Genomic DNA, 25,882 nt, shown 5'->3' on the forward strand with positions numbered 1-25,882 from the left:
AATGCTTTCCAGTTCTATCCATGATGTTGCAAAGGGTAGTAGTTCCTTCTTCCTTTCTGCAGCATAGAATTCCATTGTGTAAATGTACCATAGTTTTTTGATCCAGTCATTTACCGATGGGCATCTAGGTTGCTTCCAACTCTTGCCTATCGTAAATTGTGCTGCTATGAACATTGGGGTGCATAGGTTTTTTTGGATTGGTGTTTCAGGGTTCTTAGGATATACTCTTAATAGTGGAATTCCTGGGTCAAAAGGCATGTTCATTTTTAGTTTTCTTAGAAAGTTCCATACTGTTTTCCATAGTGGTTGTACAAATGAAACAGAAACAGACTCAAGACACAGAGAGCAAGCAGTGGTGGTTGCCAGAGGAGAGGGGAGTTGAAGAGCTGAATGAAAAAGGAGAAGGAATTAAGAAGTACAAATTGATAGGTGCAGAATAGTCAAAGAGATGTAAATTACAGCACAGGGAATATAGTGAATAATACTGTAATAACTATATATGGTGCCGGGGGTAGGTACTGGAAGTATCGGGGGACCACTTTGTAAAGTATATGACTGTCTAAGCACTATGCCATGCACCTGAAACTAATACAAAATAATACTGAAAAAAATAAAGCTGGGGATAATGTCCCCACCTGTTAGTTTTATTGGAGTATTATTTAAACTCTCAGGGCCTCAGTTTCCCTATCTATAAAGTGGATATGATAAGTAAGTGCACTATAGGCTTGTTAAGAGGATCAAATTGAGATACTCAAGACCTAGACAATGCACAACTCTTGACATATAGTTTATAAACATTTAAGCTTTTATATAAAATAAAAGGATGATCCAACTATCCTAAGTCTACAAGAAAATCCAGTTTTGCTGGCATTTTGGTGGATTAATTGTGGTAGATTAAGAATAGCAGTCAAGAAATCCAAGATGGCGGCAGAGTAAATGGAAGTTACATTAATCTCCTCCCAGGACCAAATTGGAATCAGAGCTAAATTACAGAAGAATCATCCTGAATAACCAATAGAACACTAGATACAAAGATGCCTTATAACCGAAGACTTAGAGAAGAAATCATGCTGTCACAAGACTGGTAGGAAGTGTGGAGGCACAAGAGAGTTGGCTGGGCTCCCACAAGTGGCAGATGAAGTACTAGAGGGATATATCAGAAGCTGGGGTGGGGGCCTGGCTGAGTAGTATGCATTCTAAAACCTCAAGAGGAGCTCCAGCCTAGAGCAACAGAACCATGAAAGTAACCAGAATAACATCAGGCTATGAAAAGCAGTGGGGCTTCTGTCCACCAGAGAGAGATGGTTAGAGATGCAAAGAGCCTCCAAAAGGGCCAACACAGAAAATTTCATTTGCAGCCACCTATCCTGGGCTCCATCAGAGAGAGGGCAGAGTGCACTAGAGAAGTGTGAGGAGAGTCTGGGGTTGCCAGGTCCGGTGAGAGATTATAACGGTCAGTTGCCAGGCCACCTGTGTTGAGTCATTCTGCATACTGTAGAACCCATCTTTCTCAGACAGAAAACTCCCCTGCATTTAGCATCAACCTGGGGAAAAGCAATAGCCCCAGACACAGGGATCCCACTCACCCCCACCCTGTGGAGCTTATACCCTGCTGCTGAGCAGTACAACTGGAGGCCCTACAGTGATTAAACTTAACAGGCAATAGGCAAAGACAGACCTCTGGGAGCGTTGAGACTTTAGCTGGCCCACCACCAGGCATGGTGCTGGTAAAAGCCTTAGTGCAGAGCTTGGTTCTTCCTGCAGTGGTGGTTCTTCCTGGGCTATACCCAGGCCCAGCAGAGGGAAACACAAGCTATGAATCTCCAACACCTCCAAACAGGTTGCCTACAGGCAGAATCCAAACTAGGCTGACACAGGAGTCATTGCAGATCTACCTAATACACAGAAACAAAAACAAAGAGGGAGCCAAAATGGGGAACGAAGATGCAGGCTCCAAATGAAAGAAAAGGGAATTCTTCAGAAGATATAAATGAAAACAAGCAATTTATCAGATTCAGATTTTTAAAAAAGACATAGGAACCATAAAAAAGGACCAGTCAAAAATAAAGAATGCTATATCTGAAATAAATAACACACCGGAAGGAATAAACATATATTAGATGAAGTAGAGGACAAACTCAGTGATTTGGAAGACAAACAGTAGAGGAAAACACCCAAAAGCAGCAAAAGAAATTTTTTAAAAATGAGGAGAGTTTTAGAAATTTTGGGGACAACATGAAGTGTAACAACATTGGCATCAAGGAAATGCCAGAAGCAGAATAAGCAAGGGGAGAACCTATCTGAAGAAATAGTAACCAAAAACTTTCCTAACTGGGTGAAGAAAAAAGACAAACAAATCCACAAAGCACAAAGTCCCAAAAACGATGGACTCAAAAAGGCCCACACCAAGACACATCATAATTAAAATGGCAAAGCCTACACAAAAGGAGAAATAAGCTCTAAGAAAAAAGCAGCTAGTAGCAGTTACTTATCTACAAGGGAGCTCCCATTAAACTGTAATTTGATATCTCAACAGAAACATTTCAGGACAGAAGGTATTGGCATACAATACTCAAGATGCTGAAAAGGAAGGGCCTAAAACCAAGGCTACTTTATCCAGCAAAGCTATCATTTAAAACTGGAAGAGAAATAAAGAGCTTCCCAGACAAGAAAAAGCTACAGGAGTTTTTGTTACAAAACCAGTACTGCAACAAATGTTGAGGGACTTGCTTTAAGAAAAAAAATACAGGGGTTTCTAGAGAAGATGGCGGCGGAGTAGGACAAAGGATTTCATTTTCCTACGCGCGCCGGAGGAAAACCGGGCTGATCTGCGGAGGAGCACAGTGGATAGGCAACAGGGACCCAGTATGTAGGAAGGCAGGATTCCAGAAAGTGTAGCAGACACTGAATGACCAGAGGTTGAGAAGAGGAGACGATCCCAGATCAACAAGGTACAAGGGAACAGCGCAAGGGTTGCAGGCCCTCTGCCGGGCCGCACCAGGGCCCTGGCCAGGGCGCCCTGGTCTCTGAGAGCCTAGGGTGGGCAACAACAACCCTGGGAGAGAACTAGTCACCGACAACCCCCCCCCTTATCTGGCAGGGTGCAGATTGGACAACACCAGGAGAGATCGGTTTGCCTGTAGTGGCAGAGAGAGGAGTGGGCACTGGGAAGCAAACCAGAGAGCTCTGATAACCTGTGGAGTCAGGCTGTGGTTGCCGGCTTGGGAGAACTGAGAGTCGACCATGCGTTCCTTGTAGCTTGGGGTCAGAGTCAAGTCTGCGACAGACCCTGGGAGCCTTGGGCTACTAGCAAGAGCCCTGGAAGAGAGCAAGTCACCACCTTCCTCCCTACCCAGCCAGGGCAAACTGAGAAGCACCGGGAGTCAGGCTCTGGCTGTTGGCTTGGGGAACTGAAAGTTGCCTGTGCCTTCCCTGTAGCATGGGGACAGAGCTGGGTCTGCCACAGACTCCTGGAGCCTCAGGCTACTAGCAAGGCTCCTTGAAGAGAGACAGTCATCAGCTCCCTCCTTACCCAGCCAGTGAAGACTGAAAAACCCAAGAGTCAAGCGGTGTTTGCCAGCTTGGGAGAATTGTGAGTTGCCCTGTGTGTTCAGCCACAGCACTGGGAAGGTCCACGCTCAGGCCTGCGAGACCAGGAAAGCCTGGCTGGGAGCTTGTGCCCTCATGCCAGGCCAGGGCTGGGAAGCCTAGGGAAAAATCTGCTATCAGTCAGGCCCGGGAGAGCGGCGCCAGTCTGGATCTTGGGAGGGCACTCTCGAGACCAGTTGAGCTCACAGAGACGGGAGAAAGGCCACACTAATAGCCCCTCAGGCTGCTGCAGCTAGTGAGACCAGAAGAAAAGGTCTGACCAGCTGGAAACCAACAAGACGAGTAGGTGGAAGTGGAAATCACCAAGATACCCGCAGGAGATTGCACCACTGGATTTCACAGGTATCCTACCACAGAAGTTCACAACATAAACCCAGGGAACCAGAACAGATCAATTTAAGAAGCTGAGGCCAACAAGAAGAGCAACACAAACAATGGGAAGACAAAGAAACAATCCCCAAATGAAAGAAAAGGAGGACGTCTCAGAAAGAATGTTAGATGAAATAGAGGCAAGTCAACTATCAGATACTGAATTCAAAGCACTGGTTATCAGGAAATTCAAAGAGCTTACAACGAGCTACCAGAAACTACAGGGGAGCTACAATGAACTCTGCAAACTATAAAAACATGAAAAAGTAAATAGAAACCATCAGCAAAGGCCAAGAGGAAATGAAGAATACAATTTCTGAACTGAAGAACACAGTAGAAGGTATGAAGAGTAGGATCGATGAGGCGGAAGACCGCATAAGCGAGATAGAAGACAGGGTAGAAAGAATCTCCCAGAGGGACCAAGTAATGGAAAAGAGACTCAGAAAGAATAAGGAGGGTTTAAGAGAAATGCAAGACAATATGAAATGTAATAATATCAGAATGATAGAAGTAATACGACAAGGAGAAAAAGAAGAACAAGGGATAGAAAACCTACTTGAAAGAGTAATAATGGAAAATTTTCCTAAGTTGAGGATAGATAACACACGAATACAGGAATCCTAGAGTCTCAATCAGGTGGAACCCAAAGAGGCCTACTGCAAGACACATCATCATTAAAATGGCAAAACTCCAAGACAAAGAGAAAACCCTAAAGGCAGCACAGGATAAAAAGGAAGTAACATACAAGGGGATCCCAATAAGGTTGTCTACTAAAACATTCCAAGCAAGAAGAGAATGGCAAGAAATAGTCCAGGTAATGAGAAACAGAGGCCTAGAACCAAGGCTACTTTACCCAGCAAGGCTCTCAATCAAGATAGAAGGCCAAATAAAGAGCTTCCAAGAGTAAAGAAGTCTAAAAGATTATGCGTCCACCAAACCAGCTCTACAGTAATTACTAAATGGGCTGCTTTAAGGAAAGGAAGGAAAAGAGAGAGACGGAGAGGAACACAGGTACACAAATGGCAATGAATAAGTACCTTTCAATAATAACCTTAAACATAAACGGATTAAATGCACCAATTAAAAGACATAGAATAGCTGAATGGCTAAGAAAGCATGACCCACACATATGCTGCCAACAAGAGACCCACCTCAGGTCAAAAGACTACTGCAGAATAAAAGTGAAAAGATGGAAACAAATTTTCCAAGCAAATGGACAAGAAAAAAAAAGCTGGGGTAGCAATTCTCATATTAGACAAAATAGACTTCAAAAACAGGGCCATAAAGAGAGACCCAGAAGGTCACTTCATAATACTCAAGGGAAGAATCTACCAAGAAGACATTAACACCGTAAATATTATGCACCCAACATAGGAGCACCCAAATATATCAAGAAAATCCTAGAGGACCTCAAGAAAGATATTGACAGCAACACAATTATAGTAGGGGATTTTAACACCCCCCTGTCAAAAATAAACAGATCTTCCAAACAAAATATCAACAAAGATATTGCAGCATTAAACAACACTCCAGATGAAATGGACCTAATTGATATATATAGAGCCCTCCATCCCAAAGAAGCTGAATACACATTCTTTTCAAATGCACATGGAACATTTTCAAAGGTAGACCACATGATAGGACACAAAACGAGTCTCAAGTAATTCAGGAAAATAGAAATCATACCAGGCATTTTCTCTGATCACAAGGGATTGAAATTGGAAACCAACCCCAAAGGAAAAAACCCCAAACACCCAAAAGCATGGAGACTGAGTGGTATGCTATTAAACAATGAATGCGTCAAGACTGAAATTAGGAAAGAAATCAATAAGCTTCTGGAAACAAATGAAAATGACTTCACAACAACCCAAAACTTATGGGACACAGTGAAGGCAGTCCTGATAGGGAAGTTCATAGCAATACAGGCTTACCTAAAGAAGGTAGAAACATTTCAAACAAACAACCTAACCCGATGCCTGCAAGAACTCGAGGAACAACAACAAAGACGGCTCAGAGCAAGTAGAAGGAAGGAAATAACCAAGATCAGAGCAGAATTAAATGACACAGAGACTAAAAGCACAATTCTAAGGATCAATGAATCCAGGAGTTGGTTTTTTGAAAAGATAAACAAAATAGACAAACCTTTAAGTAGGCTCATCAAGAAAAGAAGAGAGAGGACCCAAAATAAACACAATCAGAAATGAAAGAGGAGAGATTACAACTGATACCACAGAAACAGAAAGGACTGTAAGAAATTACTATGCACAACTGTATGCCAAGAATTTGAAAACCTAGGTGAAATGGACAAATTTATAGAAAAATATAATCTTCCAAAACTCAATGAAAAAGAAGCAGAAAACCTGAACAGGCCAATAACAGCAGGTGGAATTGAAGAAGTATTTAAAAACTCCCATCACACCAAAGCCCTGGATCAGACGGTTTCACAGGAGAATTCTACAAAGCATTTAAGGAAGAGCTAACCCCTATTCTTCACAGACTATTCCAAAATATCCAAAATGATGGGAAACTCCCAAACTCTTTTTATGAAGCCAGCATCATCCTAATTTCAAAACCAGATAGAGACACAACAAAGAAAGAAAACTTCAGTCCATCAAAACAACAAACAATGAGTGCTGGAGAGGTTGTGGGGAAAAGGGGACCCTAGTTCACTGTTGGTGGATTTGCAGACTGGTACAACCACTATGGAAAACACTATGGAATTTTCTAAAAAAACTAAAAATGAACGTGCCTTTTGACCCAGCAATTCCACTATTAGGAGTATATCCTAAGAACCCTGAAATACCAATCCAAAAGAACCTATGCACCCTGATGTTCATAGCAGCACAATTTATGATAGACAAGAGTTGGAAGCAACCTAGATGCCCATGTATGTAAATTACTGGATGAAAAAACTATGGTACATTTACACAATGGAATTCTATGCTGCAGAAAGGAAGAAGGAGCTCTTACCGTTTGCAACATCATGGATGGAATTGGAAAGCATTATGCTGAGCAAAATAAGCCAGGCGGTGAAAGACAAATACCATATATTCTCACCATTAACAGGAATCTAAACAACAAAGCAAACAAGCAAGCAAAATGTGACCAATGACACTCAAATACGGAACAGGCTGACAGAGTCCAGAGGGGAGAGAATCATAGGGGAAAAGGGGATGGACTCACATGAACAAGTATAAAGGACACATGGACGATAACTAAGGTGGGGGGTGGAAATGGGAGGGATGTGGGGAGCACTGGGGGGGGCATGGCTGGGAATATAAGACAGAAAACTGTACTTGAACAAGAATTAAATAAAAATTAAAATTAAAAAAAAAGAAAAAGAAAAAATACAAAGGAAACAGAGGAAAACAGTTAAAAATACTGATAAAATGGCAATAAATATGTATCCACATATAATCACTTTAAATATAAATGGCTTAAATGTAATCTAAAGACACATGGTAGTCGAATGGGTAAGAAATCAAGATCCATGCTTTTCTCCAAAAGATCCGTCACAGAAAAAAAGATGCACACAGTAAAACTAAAGAAACAGAGAAAGCTATTTTGTGTAAATGGAAAGAAAAAGAAAGGTGGTATAACAAAACGTATACCAACAAAACAGACTTTATAACCAAGACTATAGTAAGAGAGAAAGAAGGGTACTACGTAATGATAAGAGGAACAATACAACAAGAGGACATATCCTAGCAAATATTTATACACTCAACATAGCAGCACCCATATATATATATATATATAGCAAACCTTGATGGACATAAAGGGAGAGATCAACAGAAATACAGTCATATTCAGGGATTTTTAACACCACATAGACTTCAATGGATAACCTTCCAAGGCGGAAGTTCAACAAGGAGACAGGGGCCTTATATGACACACTAGATCACAGATGACAAACAGAAGGCCTGCGGGATGAATCCAGCCTTCCACCTTCTTTTATCTGGACCAGCACTTTGTTTCTACCCAGCAGCAGTACTGAGCTCCTTGCCCCTAGTTAAGGAGTAGTTACATTTATAAAGTCCTAAAATTACATTCAGCACTTTGAAGGCAACCACGAGGCCGATGCGGCCCCAGTGGAAATGATTTGACACCCCTACACTTGATTAAATGGACTTAGTTGATCTCTTCAGGTCATTTCACCCCAATGCAGCAGAATATACATACTTTTCAAGTGCACATGGAATGTTTTCGATTAGATCACATGTCAGGACATAAGATATGTCTCAATATATTTCAGAAGACTGAAATCATATCAAGCATATTCTCTGACCACAATGCTATGTAACTAGAAATGAATCACAAGAAGAAAACTGAAAAAAAAGACACAAGATATGACAGCTAAATAACATGTTGTTAAACAATGAATGGGTCAACAATGAGATCAGGGAAGAAATAAAGAAATACCTTGAAACAAATGAAAATAAGAACACAACAATCCAAAATCTGTGGGGCAGAGAAAAAGCAATCCTAAGAGGGATATTTTTAGCATCATAGGCCTATCTCAAAAAAACAAGGAAAAGCTCAAATAAATAATCTAACTTTACACTTAAAGGAACTTGAAACATAACAAATAAAGCCCAATATGAGTAGAAGGAAAGAAATAATAAAAACTTTACTTACAAAGTATAAGTAAATGAAATAGAGTCTAAAAAATGATACAAAAGATCAATGAACCCAAGAACTGGTTCTTTAAAAAGATAAACATGACTGACAACAAACCTTTAACCATACTCATCAGGAAACAAAGACAGAGAACCCAAATAAATAAAATCAGAAAAAAAGAGGAGAAATAACAACTAACACCAAAACAACACAAAATATTGTAAGAAAGTATTAGGAACTACTGGTATATACCAACAAATTGGATAACCTGGACAAAGTGGATAAAGTCCTAGAAACATCTATCTTCCAAAACAATACCAGGAAGAATCAGAGAATGTGAATAGACAGATTACACCTAATGAAAAATGAATCAATGATAAAAAAAAACTCTGGCTTCACGGATGCATTTTACCAAACAGTCTAAGATCTACTAACAACTCTTCTTCTTAGTTTCAACAAATTCAAGAGAAGGGAAGACTCCCAAGCTCATTTTATGAGGCCTGCATTATCCTAATTCCAAAAAGGCACTACAAAAAAAGAAAAGTATAGGCCAATATCCCTGATTAACATAAATGCTAAAACCCTCAACAAAATATGAGCAAACCAAATACTGCAATGCATCAAAAAGATCATATACCATGATCAAGTAGGGTTTATTCTGGGGATGCAAGCCTGATACAATATTCTTAAATCAATAAATGTGATATACTACATAAATAAAATGAAGGATAAAAACCACATGAACATATCAACAGAGGCAGAAAAACCATCTGATAAATCTAGCACCTATTTTTTATAAAAACTCAGCAAAGTGGAAACACAGGGAATATATATATATGTATATATATATATATATATATATATCATAAAGGCCACATATAATAAACCCACTGTCAGCATCATATACTACAATGGGCAAAACCTAAAGGCATTCCCCTTAAGACTATAAATAAAACAGGGATATCCGCTTTCACCTCTCTTATTAAACACATAACTGAAAGTCCTAGTCACAGCAATCAGACAAGAAGAAAAAATAAAAGGCACCCAAACTGGAAAGAACTAAAACTGTCTTTCTTTTGCAGATGACGTACATTGAGAACCCCAAAGATTCCACCAAGAAACTACTAGAACTATAAATTCACTAAAGTAGCAGGAAATAAAATTAATATTCAGAAATAAGGTACATTTTTACATGCCAATAATCAACTAACAAAAAGGGAAGTTAAGAAAACAATCCCATTCACAACTGCTACAAAAAGAATAAAACACTGAGGCATAAACACTGTGCCTCCTCGCACAATCAAATTCAAGGACAACAAAACTTTAGAAACAAAAACACAGCCAAAACAGACAGAAAATTGAACTGTACCGAAGTCCATCCAACAACAGCGAACCATTGATCCAGACCTGTAAGAGGGGCGGAGTCAGCAGCCAGAGGAGAGGGATCCTGGCAGGAAAAAATGGTGGCTGGCAGACCCACTAGCAAACCCAGTGAGGAGCACAAGGGGGCCAGCAGACAGTGGACACACATTCACATGCAGATAAACCTGGCAAAAAACAGGCAGTAAGACTGACCATACAACCCAGGGCCCTGGCGCCGGGAAATGAAACCTAAAAGCACTGACTGGAAACACCTGTGCAGGTTGAGGTGCCGGGAGACTCCCAGCCTCACAGGAGACTTCGTTGGAGAGACCCACAAGGTTCTAGAACATACACAAGCCCACCAACCCGGGAGCCAGTACCAGAAGGGCCCAATTTGCTTGTGGGAAGCGGCAGAGGGGATCAAAATCCGAGAGAGCAGAGCAAGCGCCATTATTACCTCTCTGATCCCACCCCTACATACATAGGGGTGGTGGCAACCCCCAGCACCTGGGCTGCCCCGCCCTGGTGAACACCTAAGGCTCCGCCCCTCATACATAACAGGCAGGACCTGACCAAAAAATTATGGCTCAAGCAGAAGAACAAATCAAAGCCCCAGAGCCAATACTTTTAAGCAACCAAGAGATAGCCAACCTATCAGATGCACAGTTCAAAATACTGGTGATCAGGATGCTCAGAGAACTGGTTGATTTCAGTCACAAATTAGATGAAAAAATGAAGGCTACACTAAGTGAAATGAAGCAAAATGTACAGGGAAACAATAGTGATGGAAAGAAAACTGGGACTCAAATCAATGGAGTGGACCAGAAGGAAGAACGAAACATCCAACCAGAAAAGAATGAAGAAACAAGAATTCAAAAACATGAGGAGAAGCTTAGGAGCCTCCAGGACATCTTTAAACATTCCAACATCTGAATTATAGAGGTACCAGAAGGGGAAGAGGAAGAGCAACAAGTGGAAAAGTTATTTGAACAAATAATAAAGGAGAACTTCCCCAATCTGGCAAAGGAAATAAACTTCCAGGAAGTCCAGGAAGCTCAGAGAGTCCCAAAGAAGGAACACACCAAGGCACATCATAATTACAGAAGAACGAAATATTTTTCATCTTACTCAAGATGAAAGATAAGGAGAGAATCTTAAAAGCAGCAAGAGAAAAGAAGACAGTTCTTTACAAAGGAGCTCCCATAAGACTGTCACCTGATTTCTCAAAAAGAGACATTAGGGCAAGAAGGGGCTGGAAAAAAGTATTCCAAGTCATGAAAGGTAAGGACCTACATCCAAAATAACCCTATCCAGCAAAGCTTTCATTTAGAATGGAAGGGCAGATAAAGTGCTTCCCAGATAAGGTCAAGTTTAAGGACTTTATCATCACCAAGCCATTATCATATAAAATGTTAAAGAGACTTATCATTAAGAAAAAGAAGATAAAAAATATGAACAGTAAAATGACAGCAAGCTCACACTTATTAACAACCACACCTAAAACAAAAAACAAACAAACAAAAAACAACAAAGCAAACAATTAGAACAGGAACAGAATCACAGAAATGGAGATCACATGGAGGGTTAGCAAGAGGGGAGTGGGAGGAGGAGAAGGCAGGAGAAAGTACAGAGAATAAGTAGCATAGATGGTGGGGAGAAAATAGACATGGGGAGGGCAAGAGTAGTATGGGAAACGTAGAAGCTAAAGAACTTACAACACATCAACATGAACTAATGGTAATATATTTTAATAAAATATATTTTTAAAAAGAGTAAAATACCTAGAAATAAATTTAACCAAGAATGTAAAAGACCTGTACATGGAAAATTATCAGACACTGAAGAAAGAGATTGAAGAAGATGTAGATAAGTGGAAACATATACTGTGTTCATGGATAGAAAGAATTGACATCATTAAAATGTCCATACTACCCAAAGCAATCTATAGACTCAATGCAATTACTATTAAGATACCAGTGATGTATTTCACAGAACAGAACAAACGTTCCAAAAATTTATATGGAACTACAAAAGACCCCGAATAGCAATAGCAATCTTCATAAAGAAGAACAAAGTTGGAGGTATCACACTACCTAAAAATGTGAAACTATACTATAAGGCCATAGTGATCAAGACAACACAATACTGGCACAAAATACAACACACAGATCAATGGAACAGAACAGAATAGAGAGCCCGGAAATAAACCCACATCTTCAGTCAATTAATATATGACAGAGGGAGCAAGCACATACAATTGGCTAAAGATGGTTTATTCTATAAAGTGTTAGGAAAATTGGACAGATACATGTAGAAAAATGAAACTGGGCCACCTTGTTACACCACACACAAGAATAAATTAAAAATAGATCAATGACCTAAATGTTAGACTCCAAACCATAAAAGCTGTAGAGGAAAACACAGGCAGCAAAAATCTCAGACCTTGCTCACAGAAGTATTTTATCTAATATATCTCCTCAGGCAAAGGAAAGAAAAGAAACAATTAACAAGTGGGACTACATCAAATTAAAAAGTTTTTGCACGGCAAAGGAAACCATAAACAATTAAAAAAAACAACCGACTGAATGGGAGAACATATTCGCCAATACATCTGATGAGAGGTTAATATCCAAATTTTATAAGAACTTACAAAATTCAACACCAAAAGAACAATCAATCAATTAAAAATGGGCAAAGGCCTGAATAGACACTTCTCCAAAGAGGATATACAGATGGCTCCCCTCACATGGGGCAGAATGGCTATCATCAATTAATCAACAAACAAGTGCTGACAAGGATGTGGATAAAAGAGGAACCCGTTTGCACTGTTGGTGGGAATGCAAATTGGTGGTGCAGTTCTTGTGGAAACTAAAAATAGAACTGCCTTATGACCAAGAGATTCCACCTCTGGGATTTTATCTGAAGAAATCTGAAATACTGATTCGAAAGAACATAAGCACCCCTATGTTCACTGCAGCATTATTTACAATCACCAAATTATGGAAGCAGCCCAAGGGTCCATCATTAGATGAGTAGATAAGACAACTATGGGACATCTACACAATGGAATATACTCATCTGAAAAAAAAGAGAAACTTTTACCCTTTGGAACAGCATGGATGAACCTAGCGAACATTATGCTAAGTGAAATAAGCCAGTCACAGAAAGACAAATACCATATGATTTCACCCATATGTGGAATCTAATAAACAAACTGAACAAACAAGCAAATAAGGACAGACTCATAGATAGAGAGCAGGCTGACAGCTCTTGGGGGGGGGGGGGGTGGTTAGGAAGTAAAGGGATTGAGCAAAAATGAAAAAGGACTCATGAATATGGACAATAGTGTGGTGATAACAGAGGGAGATATACGGGGGATAAATGGCAATTGGAAAAAATACAATAAAAAATAAATTTTAAAAAAACCCTAAAAGAAGAATAATAATAAAAAAATGAATTGCCTCCCTACCCATCATGCTCTTCATTCTTCACTTTTCTGCTCTCTTTCTTTAATGTTTCTGTATCTGTAATTTGCAATGTATCACATTTCTTCCAGAAATAGCTGGGATATATATGATGAAAAGATTAAGACATACACTGACTTCAGGAGGCATTTTACTTTTTTACTTAAGTAGATACAACTGTTCATGGTGGGGAAGGCCTCCACCTGCTCTTGCAGAAACACAGTATCACCACCCACACCAAGTCACTGGCTGTACATCAATCATCATCTTTACACAAAGGAAAAGAGACAACTGTGATGTGATCCCTGTGGTGCACAATTCAGTGTCACATGGTATCAGGCAGGTGATGAAAGAACGACCCCCCAGTAAAGTAGTATTTCTTACATCTTGCACCCAAATGTCCTTCTCCTTTAAGGTCTAAATGACAATTATTTGCACAGCTGTTTTCACTATAAAATATTATCAGGAATTTTATTTTTATTATTATCAAAAGCTCTTTATACTTTTCTTAGTTTTTATAATAGAGAATTATAGACACAGGAAGCAGTTTTGATAGGTCAACAGCAGGAATCAGTTCTGCAACAAAAGACCCAAATGATAAACAGGTATGCTCTACAGGGCCACAAAATGGGGTGCCCAGCAAGTCAGAACCAAGGCACAGGTGCCCAGGGTGCTGAGAAATCCATGTGACACCACCACAAGATAGAAGTCACAGGCACTGTGAAGATACTTCATTCCCAGGATTATTGGGTCCAGGGACATAGATGTGGACTGGGACACGCTGGGAACCTCCTCCAGCCTATCGCTTCCTTGAGAAAGCCAAATAAACAATGAGACAAATTTTAGCATGAATACTGTCAGAAGTGCCTAAAACCCATAAGCAATTGTAAGTAGTTCATCCTACTTATCTTCCAAAACATCTTCTTCCTCCTATGAGGCTCTGAACCTACTTCCTGCATCCCAGACCCCAGATATCTCAGGGACTAGGCCTGCAGGTCTCCTGCTAACAGTCCACACCTAAATCTGAGGAGTGAACCATCTGAGAAATCCTAAGGCCGTCCTGAGAGCTGTAAGGTGGACAACTCTCCCCTCTGCCCAAGATTTATGGCACCTCCACTCAGCTGTGGGTACTTGAGCACAGCTGGAAGAAAATGCCACCCTAACCATGAAATTACATGACAGGCCCCCTGGACAGCATGCTGATTTTAAGCAACTAAACATGTAAGAATGACAAAACATTAAAAATCTTCTCTATGAAACTAAAAAGAAACGTTTTAGGCTCTTCTGCTTTTTGGTTAAGTTGTTGTCCACAAATGAGTGGTGCAGGACATTAACTCTGTTTTATCAGTCTGCAGTGAGACACAACTGGGATGGAAACCATTACCACATACTGCATAAGGCATTGGTCCACCCCTTCCTAAGGAATGTGAAGGAAAGTTTGACAATAACCAGTTTCACAAAACAAAGTGTTGTCAGTACCTGTTCATGATCCACGATGAAGAGAAATACAGGTTTTTGCATATAACATTCTACAACTGTGCTCTCATTGTATGTCAGCTCCCAATAGAGAGTCAATAAAATTCATTCATTCTATACTAGAAAGAGCATTCAAAAGGGACACAATCTCCTTCATAAACAATGACTACACCCTGTCAGTCACTCCTCCAACACCCTTCTCCCCACACTCACATATCCTCCACGGTGATGTCTTTCAGGATCTGGCAGTAATCCACATTCCACACAGCCTGGTCATCCCACACCTTGGAAGCCAGCAGGATAGCCCCGAGGACAATTCGCTTCCAGTTGGCTGGACAGATATCTATCTCTGCATATGTTAGAAGTCTTTCAAGGTATACCTAGGAGACAAGAAAATGCCAGAACTAAGCAACTTATTTTCTCTCACATAAAGAAATTCTAAAATGGTTTAACTTCTTTCTACCAACCTTTAAACAGAAATTTGTTACCTAATCATACTTTTAAAAAGTTAAGGGCTCAAACAGTCTGATGTACAATGTGCACACTCCATAACTAGAGTGTGTGGAAGTAGCTGGATTTTGAATGACTCCAAGGCAGAAACAAACTCCAGGAGCCATAGGTTAATTCCTCATTCTATCAACTATAATAGTGATACAAATTTGACAATCAACAATCCAATAAGTAGAACAAAGAATGTAAAAGGAATAAACCTATCTTCATCTGTAGTTTTTTAAATTAAACTTCTTACTCTTGAATATTTGTAGATTTATATGCAATGTTAATGAATCTATGTGGTAAAAAATGTATAATATAAAATTGACCATTTAACCACTTTTAAATGTAAGGTTCTGTAGCATTAAGTATTCACATTGCTGTGAAATCATCACTGTCCATCTGTATCTCCATAACTTTTTCATCTTCCCAAATTAAAACTCCATACAACAACACCCCTGGTAATCATTCTACTTTGTCTCCATGAATTTAACTACTCTAGGTACCTTATATAGGCAGAATCATACAACACTTTTCTTTTTGTGTCTAACTACTTCAGTGTGAAGGAGTACCTCACTATGGTTTTGATTTGCTAAATCCATTTTTTGTTTTTTTAATTGTATTTTTCCTATTATCACTTATCCTTCTTATACTCTCCTCCCCTCACAATCACCACACCACTGTCTATGTTCATGAGTCTTTTTTCCTTTCTGCTCCATCCCTGTACCCCCTAACACCCCATAGCTGTCAACCTGCTCTCTGAGTCTGTCTCTATTTTGCTTGCTGGTTCAATTTGTTCATTAGATTCTACATATGAATGAAATCATAACAGCTGAAGATAGAAAATAAAAACAAATATAATAGGATTTACAAACTAGCACAATTTACTTTGAGGGCAGACATCAGAAATGCCCACAAAACTTACCACTTGGGTTGGGTAAGAAGAATGCCTTTGAAAATTTCCACTGGTGTAAAATCTGTTTATTAGTATGTTTTATACTTCTCTCAATCATGAAATTATTTTTTCTATAGTTTATCACTTACAAAGTGGAACTACTGCATCAGAAAGAAACAAATTTAGTCATGAAATTTAGTCAAATTTAGTCTATACTTTTTTAATAACTTGCTTTCCAACACAAATGAAATCTATATAGTGTTAAAATTATTCATAGTTTATAACACCTGTAAAGTCTTAAAATATGCAGCTTCTAAAAAGGCATGTGCGGAAAGCAAAATGTTAAATATACAATTAAAATATAGATTATTTTCAGCTAATTAATATCAATGTTCATAAATGGGATGAGAAAAGTTGAAAAAGGGAAAGAATTCACATCTGTTACATTGTTAATGTTCTGGGGAGGAGCCTGCACTTTAGGAAGCTCTTGAGAAAGAGGTAATTAACAGATTGATTTTAAGAAGTTTGTTAAATGACATGAATATGAAAGTAGAACAGGATAGTGTTAGAAGCTAACTAATAATTATACAACAAAAAAGTCCACAGGATGAGAACAGATAAATGATAGGCGTGGTCAAACTGGAAGACTTTATTTACCATCTAAACACCAAGCACTCACTATATACCAGGCTCTGTGCTCATCACTGGAGACAAAATGGGGGGCACTGACCACTCCAGCTATAGAGGGGAGAAGGAGCTGGAAGGGAGAAGAGCTGATGGGAAGAGGCATCAGAAGATTAAAAAGCAGTCCTAAAAAAGGACCGGTGTTTGACAATGGAGACCAGCATTCACATTCCAGAGACAGGCTGCTCTGGGAGACCCCAGACTTCTTGCTCACACATCTGGATGGGTGACACCCTCTTAGACAAAGAACACCAGGAAGAAGAGGCTGGTAAAAGTGATGACCAGGCTGTGGACATCTTTTATCTGAGATGTCCCAGAGGGTGCCATGTAGGCAGTGCACATACAGGTCTGAAACATGAGAGAGACACCACTGAGATAGCAATCTGAGAGTCTGTGACATAAGAATGTAGTAAGTCATGGGCATGAATCTGATGACATTAGAGGCAGAATGACAGAGAGAAGAAGGGGCCAGGCCTAAGCTGTCAGACACCTGTAGAAGGAATGAAGAGGCAGCAAAAAAGAGGCAGGAATAGTCTGCTACATTCTGCTCTTAAGTCCTATAATAGTTTGGAGAAGAAATGGCAAGGTAAAGCCAGGTAGGTAGAATGCCTGAATTAGGCTAACAGTATTATAGAGGGTTTCTGAGAAGGAAACTGAGTGATCTCTTTCACAATAAAAAATAAAATTAAATAAGCAAAGTCAATTCCAGCAGTATGTGAGTACAGTAGGGCAGTGGAGGCAGCAGGGATGAAGTATTTAGGAGATGAGGGTTAGAGGGGACAGAACTAGAGGGAGGAGGAAGAGTTAAGAGAAAAGGGGAAGAAGGGATGGAAGAAGGAGAAATAATCCTCAGTGAAAACAAAATTCTGAGCAGATTAAGAAAAGTCATAGCATCAGCTAGCAGCTCCTGGGTGGAGCTTCCCTGGTTACCCTGGTCTCTAAACCACAGGTAGAAGAGTAATACTCCCTCTAAAGCAATATAAACTTCCTACAGCTTCTTTTGCAGTCTGTAACAGACCACTGTCTTTAAAATGGTACAATGGTGAACACGCAAGGAAGTCTGCAGAGGGAGTTCAGAACCTTCTGCCTCTTCCACTAAAATATGAGCTTTACCAACGTGGATGTTGGCACTTAACTATTTGCTGAATAAATAAATGTATAATAATGGTTCTTTTGCTCAGAAAGGTTATTGTTCTGTTTTCACCAATCTATTAAAAAAAGCAATTTTTAAATCTTATGACTAATCCCACATACCAGTTTTTCCTCAGAATGAAAAGGGACATTGTATGCACTAAAAGACAAAGTTAAAATCATGAGAAGAAGCTATCAACATATTTCAAATCCCCAAAACAAAATAGCCAATAAAGTGTCACAAGAGTTTATGGAAAAATAATAGGAAACCATTACAGGGCAAGTCTACCTTGACTCCCCTGCATTAGTCTGGGAAACCTTCCCATTTGCCCCCCTGCTGCATTTGTCTTGGCGTAGTGCAATTGCCTTGGTCTCTCCTCCAAGTAAACCATATGTTTCCTCTCTGAGGACAAGGAGGACCACATCTCACTTTGCCCACTGTTTGCCCAATGTCTAGCATAGTGCCAGGGCAGGGCATGGCCTGAGTGCTTGCTTTAAGGGACACATCATCCTGCAGAATGAGGAAGGAACATCTCCATGGAAGTTCTGTCTCTGAAACAGAGGCAGGCAGGTTTCACATACAGATTTCTTATGTATGTGAAGGAGATATTTCTACTCACCACTGAACAGATGTAATTTGACTTCTTTAGAAACTATTAAAGTGATCCAAAAAGAGAGTATTCTGGGTCTGGGTCAGACTCAATATATTCCACAGGTCACTTCATCATCAGGGCATCAGGGACACAACCAGCTGGGTATGGTTGGTATTCCTAATATACTTATATAATAAGTATAAGCAATAAATCATCTAGGAGATAGAGCCTATCTCCCCATTCCTTAAGTGGGCTGCAAACAGTCACTTCCTCCAGAGTGAGGCATAGACAGTGAAAAAAAAAAGAGTAACTTTATAGTGAAAGAACTGGACAAACACAACCTCAGCCAGGTGATCAAGGTTACTGTTAAAACTGATTCAGTCATGTTGACAGTATGTACTTTTAATAGGATATGATGAAAACAGAACTTTAACTCTGGTTTTCCTCTCCAAGACACACAATCCCAGTCTAATCATGAGAAAACATGAGAGAAATCCCAACTTAAGGACACTCTACAAACTACCAGCCCTGTTGTCCTCAAAACTGTCATGATAATCAAAACAAGGAAAGTCTTAGAAACCCTCACAGTCAAGAGGAGCTTCAAGAGACAGGACAACTAAATGTCATGTGGTGTCCTAGAGGGTAGCCTGGAAAATAAAAGGAACAATAGGTAAAAACTAAGGAAATATGAATAAAGCATGAAATTTAGTTAATAATAATATATCACTGTAAGTTCACTAATTGTAACAAATACATCAAAAGAATATAAGATGCTAATAATAACATTACAGATGCTATAATATTGGGTTGGCCAAAAAGTTCATTTAGGTTTTTCCATACTATGGCTCTAGCAGTGCTTAGTTGTCTTTAACGTCATTTGAAACAATTTTGTAAGATTGTATAGTGACAGCTGTCATATCAGCCTGCATTAAAAAAAAAAAAAACTGGTAAATTTTTGTGCAGCCATTTTAATACTGAAAATGGAAGAAGATATACAACATTTTGGTAAATTATATTTTATTATTTCAAGAAAAGTAAAAAATGTAACTGAAATGCAAAAAAAAAAAATGTGCAGTGTATGGAGAAGGTGCTGTGACTAACCAAACTGTTAAAAGAGTTCTGCAATGTTTCTTGGTACTACTGCCATTTTGGCCAAATAATTCTTTGCTGTAGGGTTGTCTTATGCATTGGAAGATGTTTAGCAGCATCCCTGGCATCTAAACACTAAAAGTCAAGAGCAGAAGAGAGCCAAGATGCTCAAAATATCTAAATCAATAAAGTTACTGGTGCAAATGATATATATGTCTTTTAAGGAAAAAAACTCAATGAACTTTTTGGCCAATCCAATACTATATCATATAACATTGTAGATGTTAATAATGTTATGTTATTGAAAAACATATTTTAAAAAACAGCCAAAATGGGAAGAAAAAGAAACAGACCCCAAATTCAACAACAAAAGAATGCTCTGGAAAAACTAGATGAAATGGAGGCAAACAATTTATCAGATAGAAAATTTAGAGTAATGATCATAAGGATACTCAACAGCATGAAACAAGACAGAGTAACTGTAAGAAAGGACCAGTTAGAAATAAAGAATGCGATATCTGAAATAGATAATACACTAGAAGGAATATGCAGTAGGTTAGATGAAGCAGGGAATTGAAAACTGATTTGGTGACATGATAGAAAAAAAACACCCAGGCAAAGCAGCAAAAAGAAAAGAGAATTAAAAAAAATGAAGAGAACTTAAAGAAACATTTTGGACAACATAAAGCATAATAACATCCTCATCACGGGAATACCAGAGGAGAAAGAAGTAAGCAAGGGATTGAGAATCTATTTGAAGAAAATAATGGCCCAAAACTTCCCTACTCTTGTGAAGGAAAAAGATACACAAGTCTAGGGAGATTAAAGAGTCCCACAAAAGTTGGACCCAAAGAGGTTCACACCGAGATACATCATAATTGAAATGACAAGGCTTAAAGACAAAGAGAGAATCCTAAAAGTCACAAGGGAAAAGCAGGTAGTTACCTACAAGGGAGCACTAATGAGACTGTCATCTGAGTTCTCAACACAAACACTTCAGGATAGAAGGGAGAGGCTTGAAATATTTAAGGTGATGAAAAGCAAAGACCTACAAACAAGGCTACTTTACCCAGCAAGGCTATCATTTAAAATCAAAAGAAATAAGGCCTTCCTAGATAAGATAAAGCCAAAGGAATTTGCTAACACCAAATCAGTACTGCAACAAACATTAAAGGGCTTGCTTTAAGAAGAAAAAAAAGAGAAAGAAAAAAAAACAGAGGAAAATGCTCTAAGAATAAAATGGCACTAAATATGTATCTAACAATAATCACCTTAAATGTAAATGGCTTCAATTATCCAACTAAGAAACACAAGGTAGCTAAATGGTTAAGAAAACAAGATCCATATATATGCTGCCCTCAAGAGACACACATCTCAGACCGAAAGATACACAGAGACTAAAGTAAAGGGATGGAAAACAATATTTCATGCAAATGGAAAAGAAAAAAAACCTGGGGTAGAAGTACTTATATCTGACAAAAGAGACTTAAAACCAAGGCTATAGTAAGAGATAAAAAAGGACATTACATAATGATCAAGGGAACAATCCAACAACAGAATATAAGCCAAGTAAACATTTATGCACCCAAGACAGCAGTACCTATATATGTAAAGCAAGTCTTCACTGACATGAAGGGAGAGATCAACAGAAATATAGTCATAGTCAGGGATTTTAACACCACACTGACTTCAATAGATAATCTTCCAGAGAGAAATTCGACAAGGAAACAGTGCCCCTTAAATGACACACTAGATCAAATGGATTTAATTGATATCTTCAGGGAATTTTACACCAAATACATACTTTCCTAGTGCACATGGAACATTTCCTAGATTAGACATGTTACGACACAAAACAAGTCCCAACAAATTTCAGAAGACTGAAATCATATCAAACATCTCCTCTGACCACAACGCTATGTAACTAGAAACCAATCACAAGAAGAATGTTGAAAAGACACACGAATACATGGAAGCTAAATAACATGTTATTAAATAATGAGTGGGTCAACAATGAGGTTAAGAAAGAAATCAAAAGATACCTTGAAACAAATGAAAATGAGGACATGGCAATCCAAAATCTGTGGGACAATGGAAAAGCAATCCTAAGAAATTCATAACATTACAGGCCTATCTCAAAAAACAAGAAAAAGCGCAAATAAACCCTCTAATCTCCCACTTAAAGGAGCTTCAGAAAGAACAGGAGAACCCAAAGTGAGTAGAAGGAAGGAAATAATAAAGAGCAGGACAGAAATAAATGAAATAGAGTTTTAAAAAAATGATACAACAGATCAGTGAGTCCAAGAGCTGATATTTGAAAGGATAAACATGATTGAGAGATCTAAGAAGGCGGTACTCATTGCATTCAAAATGACTGCACAACTACAGCAATGAATCTGCACCAAATTTTGCATTAAGCTTACTTAATATTTCTCTGTGAAAAATCTTTAGATAATTCAGAAGGCCTAGGGCAACTGGTGATTGGTAGCCTCATAATGGCAATGTGTTTCCTTATGCTTCACATCTCACGCAGAATTTTTTGGTGAAATATCAAATCACCCAGGTGACTCAGCGAATCCCCCTACAGCCCAGATTTGACACCCTGTAACTTCTGACATTTCCCAAAACTAAAAATCACCTTTGAAAGGGAATAGATTTCAGACCATCAATGAGATTCAGGAAAATTGATGGGACAGCTGATGGTGACTGGGAAAACTGCATGAGGTCCCAACGTGCCTACTTGGAAGGGGACTGTGGCATCATTGTTCTATGTACAATGTTTCTTGTATCTTCTTCAACAAATGTCTCTAATTTTCATATTACATGGCTGGAAGCCTTCTGGACAGGCCTTGTATAAATTAGGCTGCATGAATATGAAAACCTATGTTGCAAATGAAACCATTAAGAAACTGAAATGACAACACAGAGATTAGGAGAAAATACTTGTGAATCATATATCTGACAAGAGACTTGCATCTAGAACATATAAAGAACTCTCAGAATTCAACAAGAGAAAGAAAACCCAATTTAAAAATGTGCAAAGGGTATGAATAAACATTTCTCCAAAGAAGATATACAAGGTGTAACAAACATATTAATCATTAGGGAATTACAGATTAAAACTACAATGTGATATCACTCCCCACCCACCAGAATAGCAATCATTAAAAAGACAATAACAAGCACTGACAAGGACATAATGTGGAAAAATTGGAGTCCTTGCAATATTGCCAAAGGAAATGTAAAATGGAGCAGCCGCACTGGGAAACAGTCAGGCCATTCCTCAAAAAGTTAAACATAGACTTACCATCTGACCTAGCAATTCCATTCCTAGGTGTTTACTAAGACAAATGCAAGCATATGCACACTTAAAAATTTGTGTACACATATTCACAAAAGCATTATCTGTACCAGGTAAAAAGTAGAAACTCAAATGTCTATCAACCAGTACACAAAATACTGTACATGTTAAAATGTATATGAACTTTGAAAACATTTTGTAAGTGAAAAGAAGCCAGTCAGAAAAGACCACATATTATATGAATCCACTATATGAAATGTCCAGAGTAGGCATATCCACAGAGACAGAAACTAAATTAATGGTTACCTATGTCTGGCATGGGGATCAGGAATGAAGAGTGATAACTGTTAAAGTATAAGGGATATCTTTACTAAGTGATGAAAATATTCTAAAAGTAAGCTGTGGATGGTTGCACCACATATTAAAAACCACTTAAGTGTTCGTGTTAAATGAGTGGATTCCATGGTATGGCAACTGTACTTTAATATAGCTATATAAATAATTAATAGAAAGCTAGCATATCTCCTCTTGTCTGGTTAGTTCTCACTTTGCCACCTCCATTTCTTCTTGATTCCCCTTTTCTTTATACCTGACTCCACTCCATCATTCACTAATTTCCTCTCTTCCTCCTATCACCTATCACCACAGTTGTTCAGATAGAAGCAACCTTGTCAGCACCACTCAGTCAGAGGCCTGGCTAAGCAATGTACCCACAGCGAAAGACTATGCCACCCTCCCTTCAGAAAACTCACTTTAATAACTCAAGCAATGAAATGGAAGGATATGAATTTAAAGTTATAAAACCACTTCTGGGGAAGGGGAAGACTATAGCGAATAGCCACAGAATGCTCCTTATGTTTCAAAGTGTGGGGCACATCAACACCATTTTTATTTACTTCAGCCAGTAGGCAGTGATTACTATGCTTACTTTGAACATTAAACAAATATTTACTGAACATTTATTATGTACCAGGATGTGTTCCAGATGCTGATCACATTACAATAAACAAACAAGTAAAAAACCACAAAAAGATAGAAAATCACTAATCATTGAGCTGACAAACAAAATAAAATAAAATAATATTTTATTGGTGATAAGTGCCATGCAAGAAAAACAAAGCAGAAAATGACAAGAAGGGAATGATGAGGGAGAAGGAAGGTTACAATTTAAAAATACCATGGCCCCACTGACATGCCCTCTGACCAAAGACTTGAAAGAGATCAGGACATCTTGTGCCAAAGTCCTGAGGCGGCTATGTGTCTGGGTGCCACAGTGGCTGGAGCAGAAAAACCAGAGCAGGCAGTGGAGGCAGCTGAGTTGAGAGGAAAATGAGGTCTGATCCTGGTGGGGCCCATGGGTTACGTAAGGGCTTTCTTTGCGTCTTCCTCTGATGAAGATGGGGAACCACAAGAGGTTTTGAGTAGAGGAGCCTACATAAGAAATATGATGGCACATGACAAAGCCTGGGGCCCCTTTCTCCTGTCATCTCTGAACCACAACTGATTGTATTAAGGGTGAACATCTTATCCCAAAAGAACTGAGCCAGTCACTGATGGAACCAATCAAAATTCATCCCCTCTCCAAAATCTAACCTAAACATGAGATAAAATTAGCCAGTGTTGGGACTTAAATAAAAAAAATCATACAGAATCAAGGCTGGGGGACAGCTACTTCTATAGGCAGCTAGTTAGTTATTAACAAAGGAAGGGAGAAAATGCAATCAGACAGACACTGACCTGGATTAACTAGGAAGGGGCAGCTTCACAATCTGAGGATCTTGAGTGGACAGGAAAGGTCAGCTTTCCAATCTCCCTAGGGAACAACTGCCCCACCAGCAGCTGAGGCATGCACAGTAGGAGTTAAAGGATGTACCCACAGCAAAAGACTATGCCACCCCCCCTGGGGTGGCAGGAGTCTAGCCCGGGAAAATCTGGGAAAAAGATGGAATAGGATAAGGGTACAAACCTGGGAAAATCACTGGCTAGGGGAAAGCACCACATAACCCCAGGCAAGATCTAGGAAAGACAGTGGTTAGTTTCAATGAAAGCCTTCTCTCTCCAAAGCCCAAGGAGACATAATCAAACTTTAACAAAGGATGATGGGGGCATGCGCACTTGGAGAAGCCACTCTCTCTCCTTAGCAGCCACGTGTTTTTGGGTGTGGCAGCTGCACAGGTGAAGCAGTGTTAAAAGCAGACTGGAAGGGAAGAGAGACTGTTCTGGACTACTGAAGCCTCAGCTGCCAATGCCACAGAAATGGCACAGCAGCTCTGGGCAGAAGCCCTGACCCTCCTCCTGGGCTTTGTATGGACAAGTGCAAGCCTGCAGCAAGATGGAGCTGAGCCATCTGGTTGTGGATGAGGCAGTGTGGTAGCCTCTTCAGAGGCATCTATGCTGTGCACACCCCTTGAATAAATATTGCCACTACACCTCAAATCCTCCTGTGCGGGTATCCTTGAAATGTGTTTCCTACGACGCTGTGGAAGAATTCTACTTCCTCTAGCAATATTTCTTTGGCATGAACAACCAGAAGCCAAACTGAAAATTAATGCTGAAGACCAGCAGAAAGGAGCAGAGGCATGATGAGGAAGCCCCCCAAAATAGGAAGGAGAGAATAATCTGTTGATCTCATCATACAGCCTGAAGTACTCTATCCTAGAGGACAAGAGATACCTAGGACTCAGGACTTTCCAATATATCTCACACCTTGGCCTCTTTGTGTAAGTTTCTCATCCTTATAGTAATCAAAATCCCCGACTTAGAAAGACAGTGAGCAATATTTTGTCAGCCAAGTACC

At 39.3% G+C, this 25,882-nt stretch overlaps 1 protein-coding gene across 3 annotated transcripts in view; it reads right to left on the minus strand.

Annotated features, from left to right (window-relative positions):
* Positions 1-25,882, minus strand: part of CCNY (cyclin Y) — a 302,795-nt gene that overhangs the window by 17,161 nt on the left and 259,752 nt on the right. For all 3 annotated transcript variants that reach the window (XM_037037808.1, XM_037037807.1, XM_037037809.1), the window contains one exon: positions 15,114-15,280. In XM_037037808.1, the coding sequence (XP_036893703.1) occupies positions 15,114-15,280 (167 nt within the window). The remainder of the gene's footprint in view (positions 1-15,113; positions 15,281-25,882) is intronic.

This window comes from Sturnira hondurensis, unplaced genomic scaffold (assembly GCF_014824575.4).
Source record: "Sturnira hondurensis isolate 20B ecotype Veracruz unplaced genomic scaffold, ASM1482457v3 Scaffold0023456, whole genome shotgun sequence".
NCBI classification, from domain to species: domain Eukaryota; kingdom Metazoa; phylum Chordata; class Mammalia; order Chiroptera; family Phyllostomidae; genus Sturnira; species Sturnira hondurensis.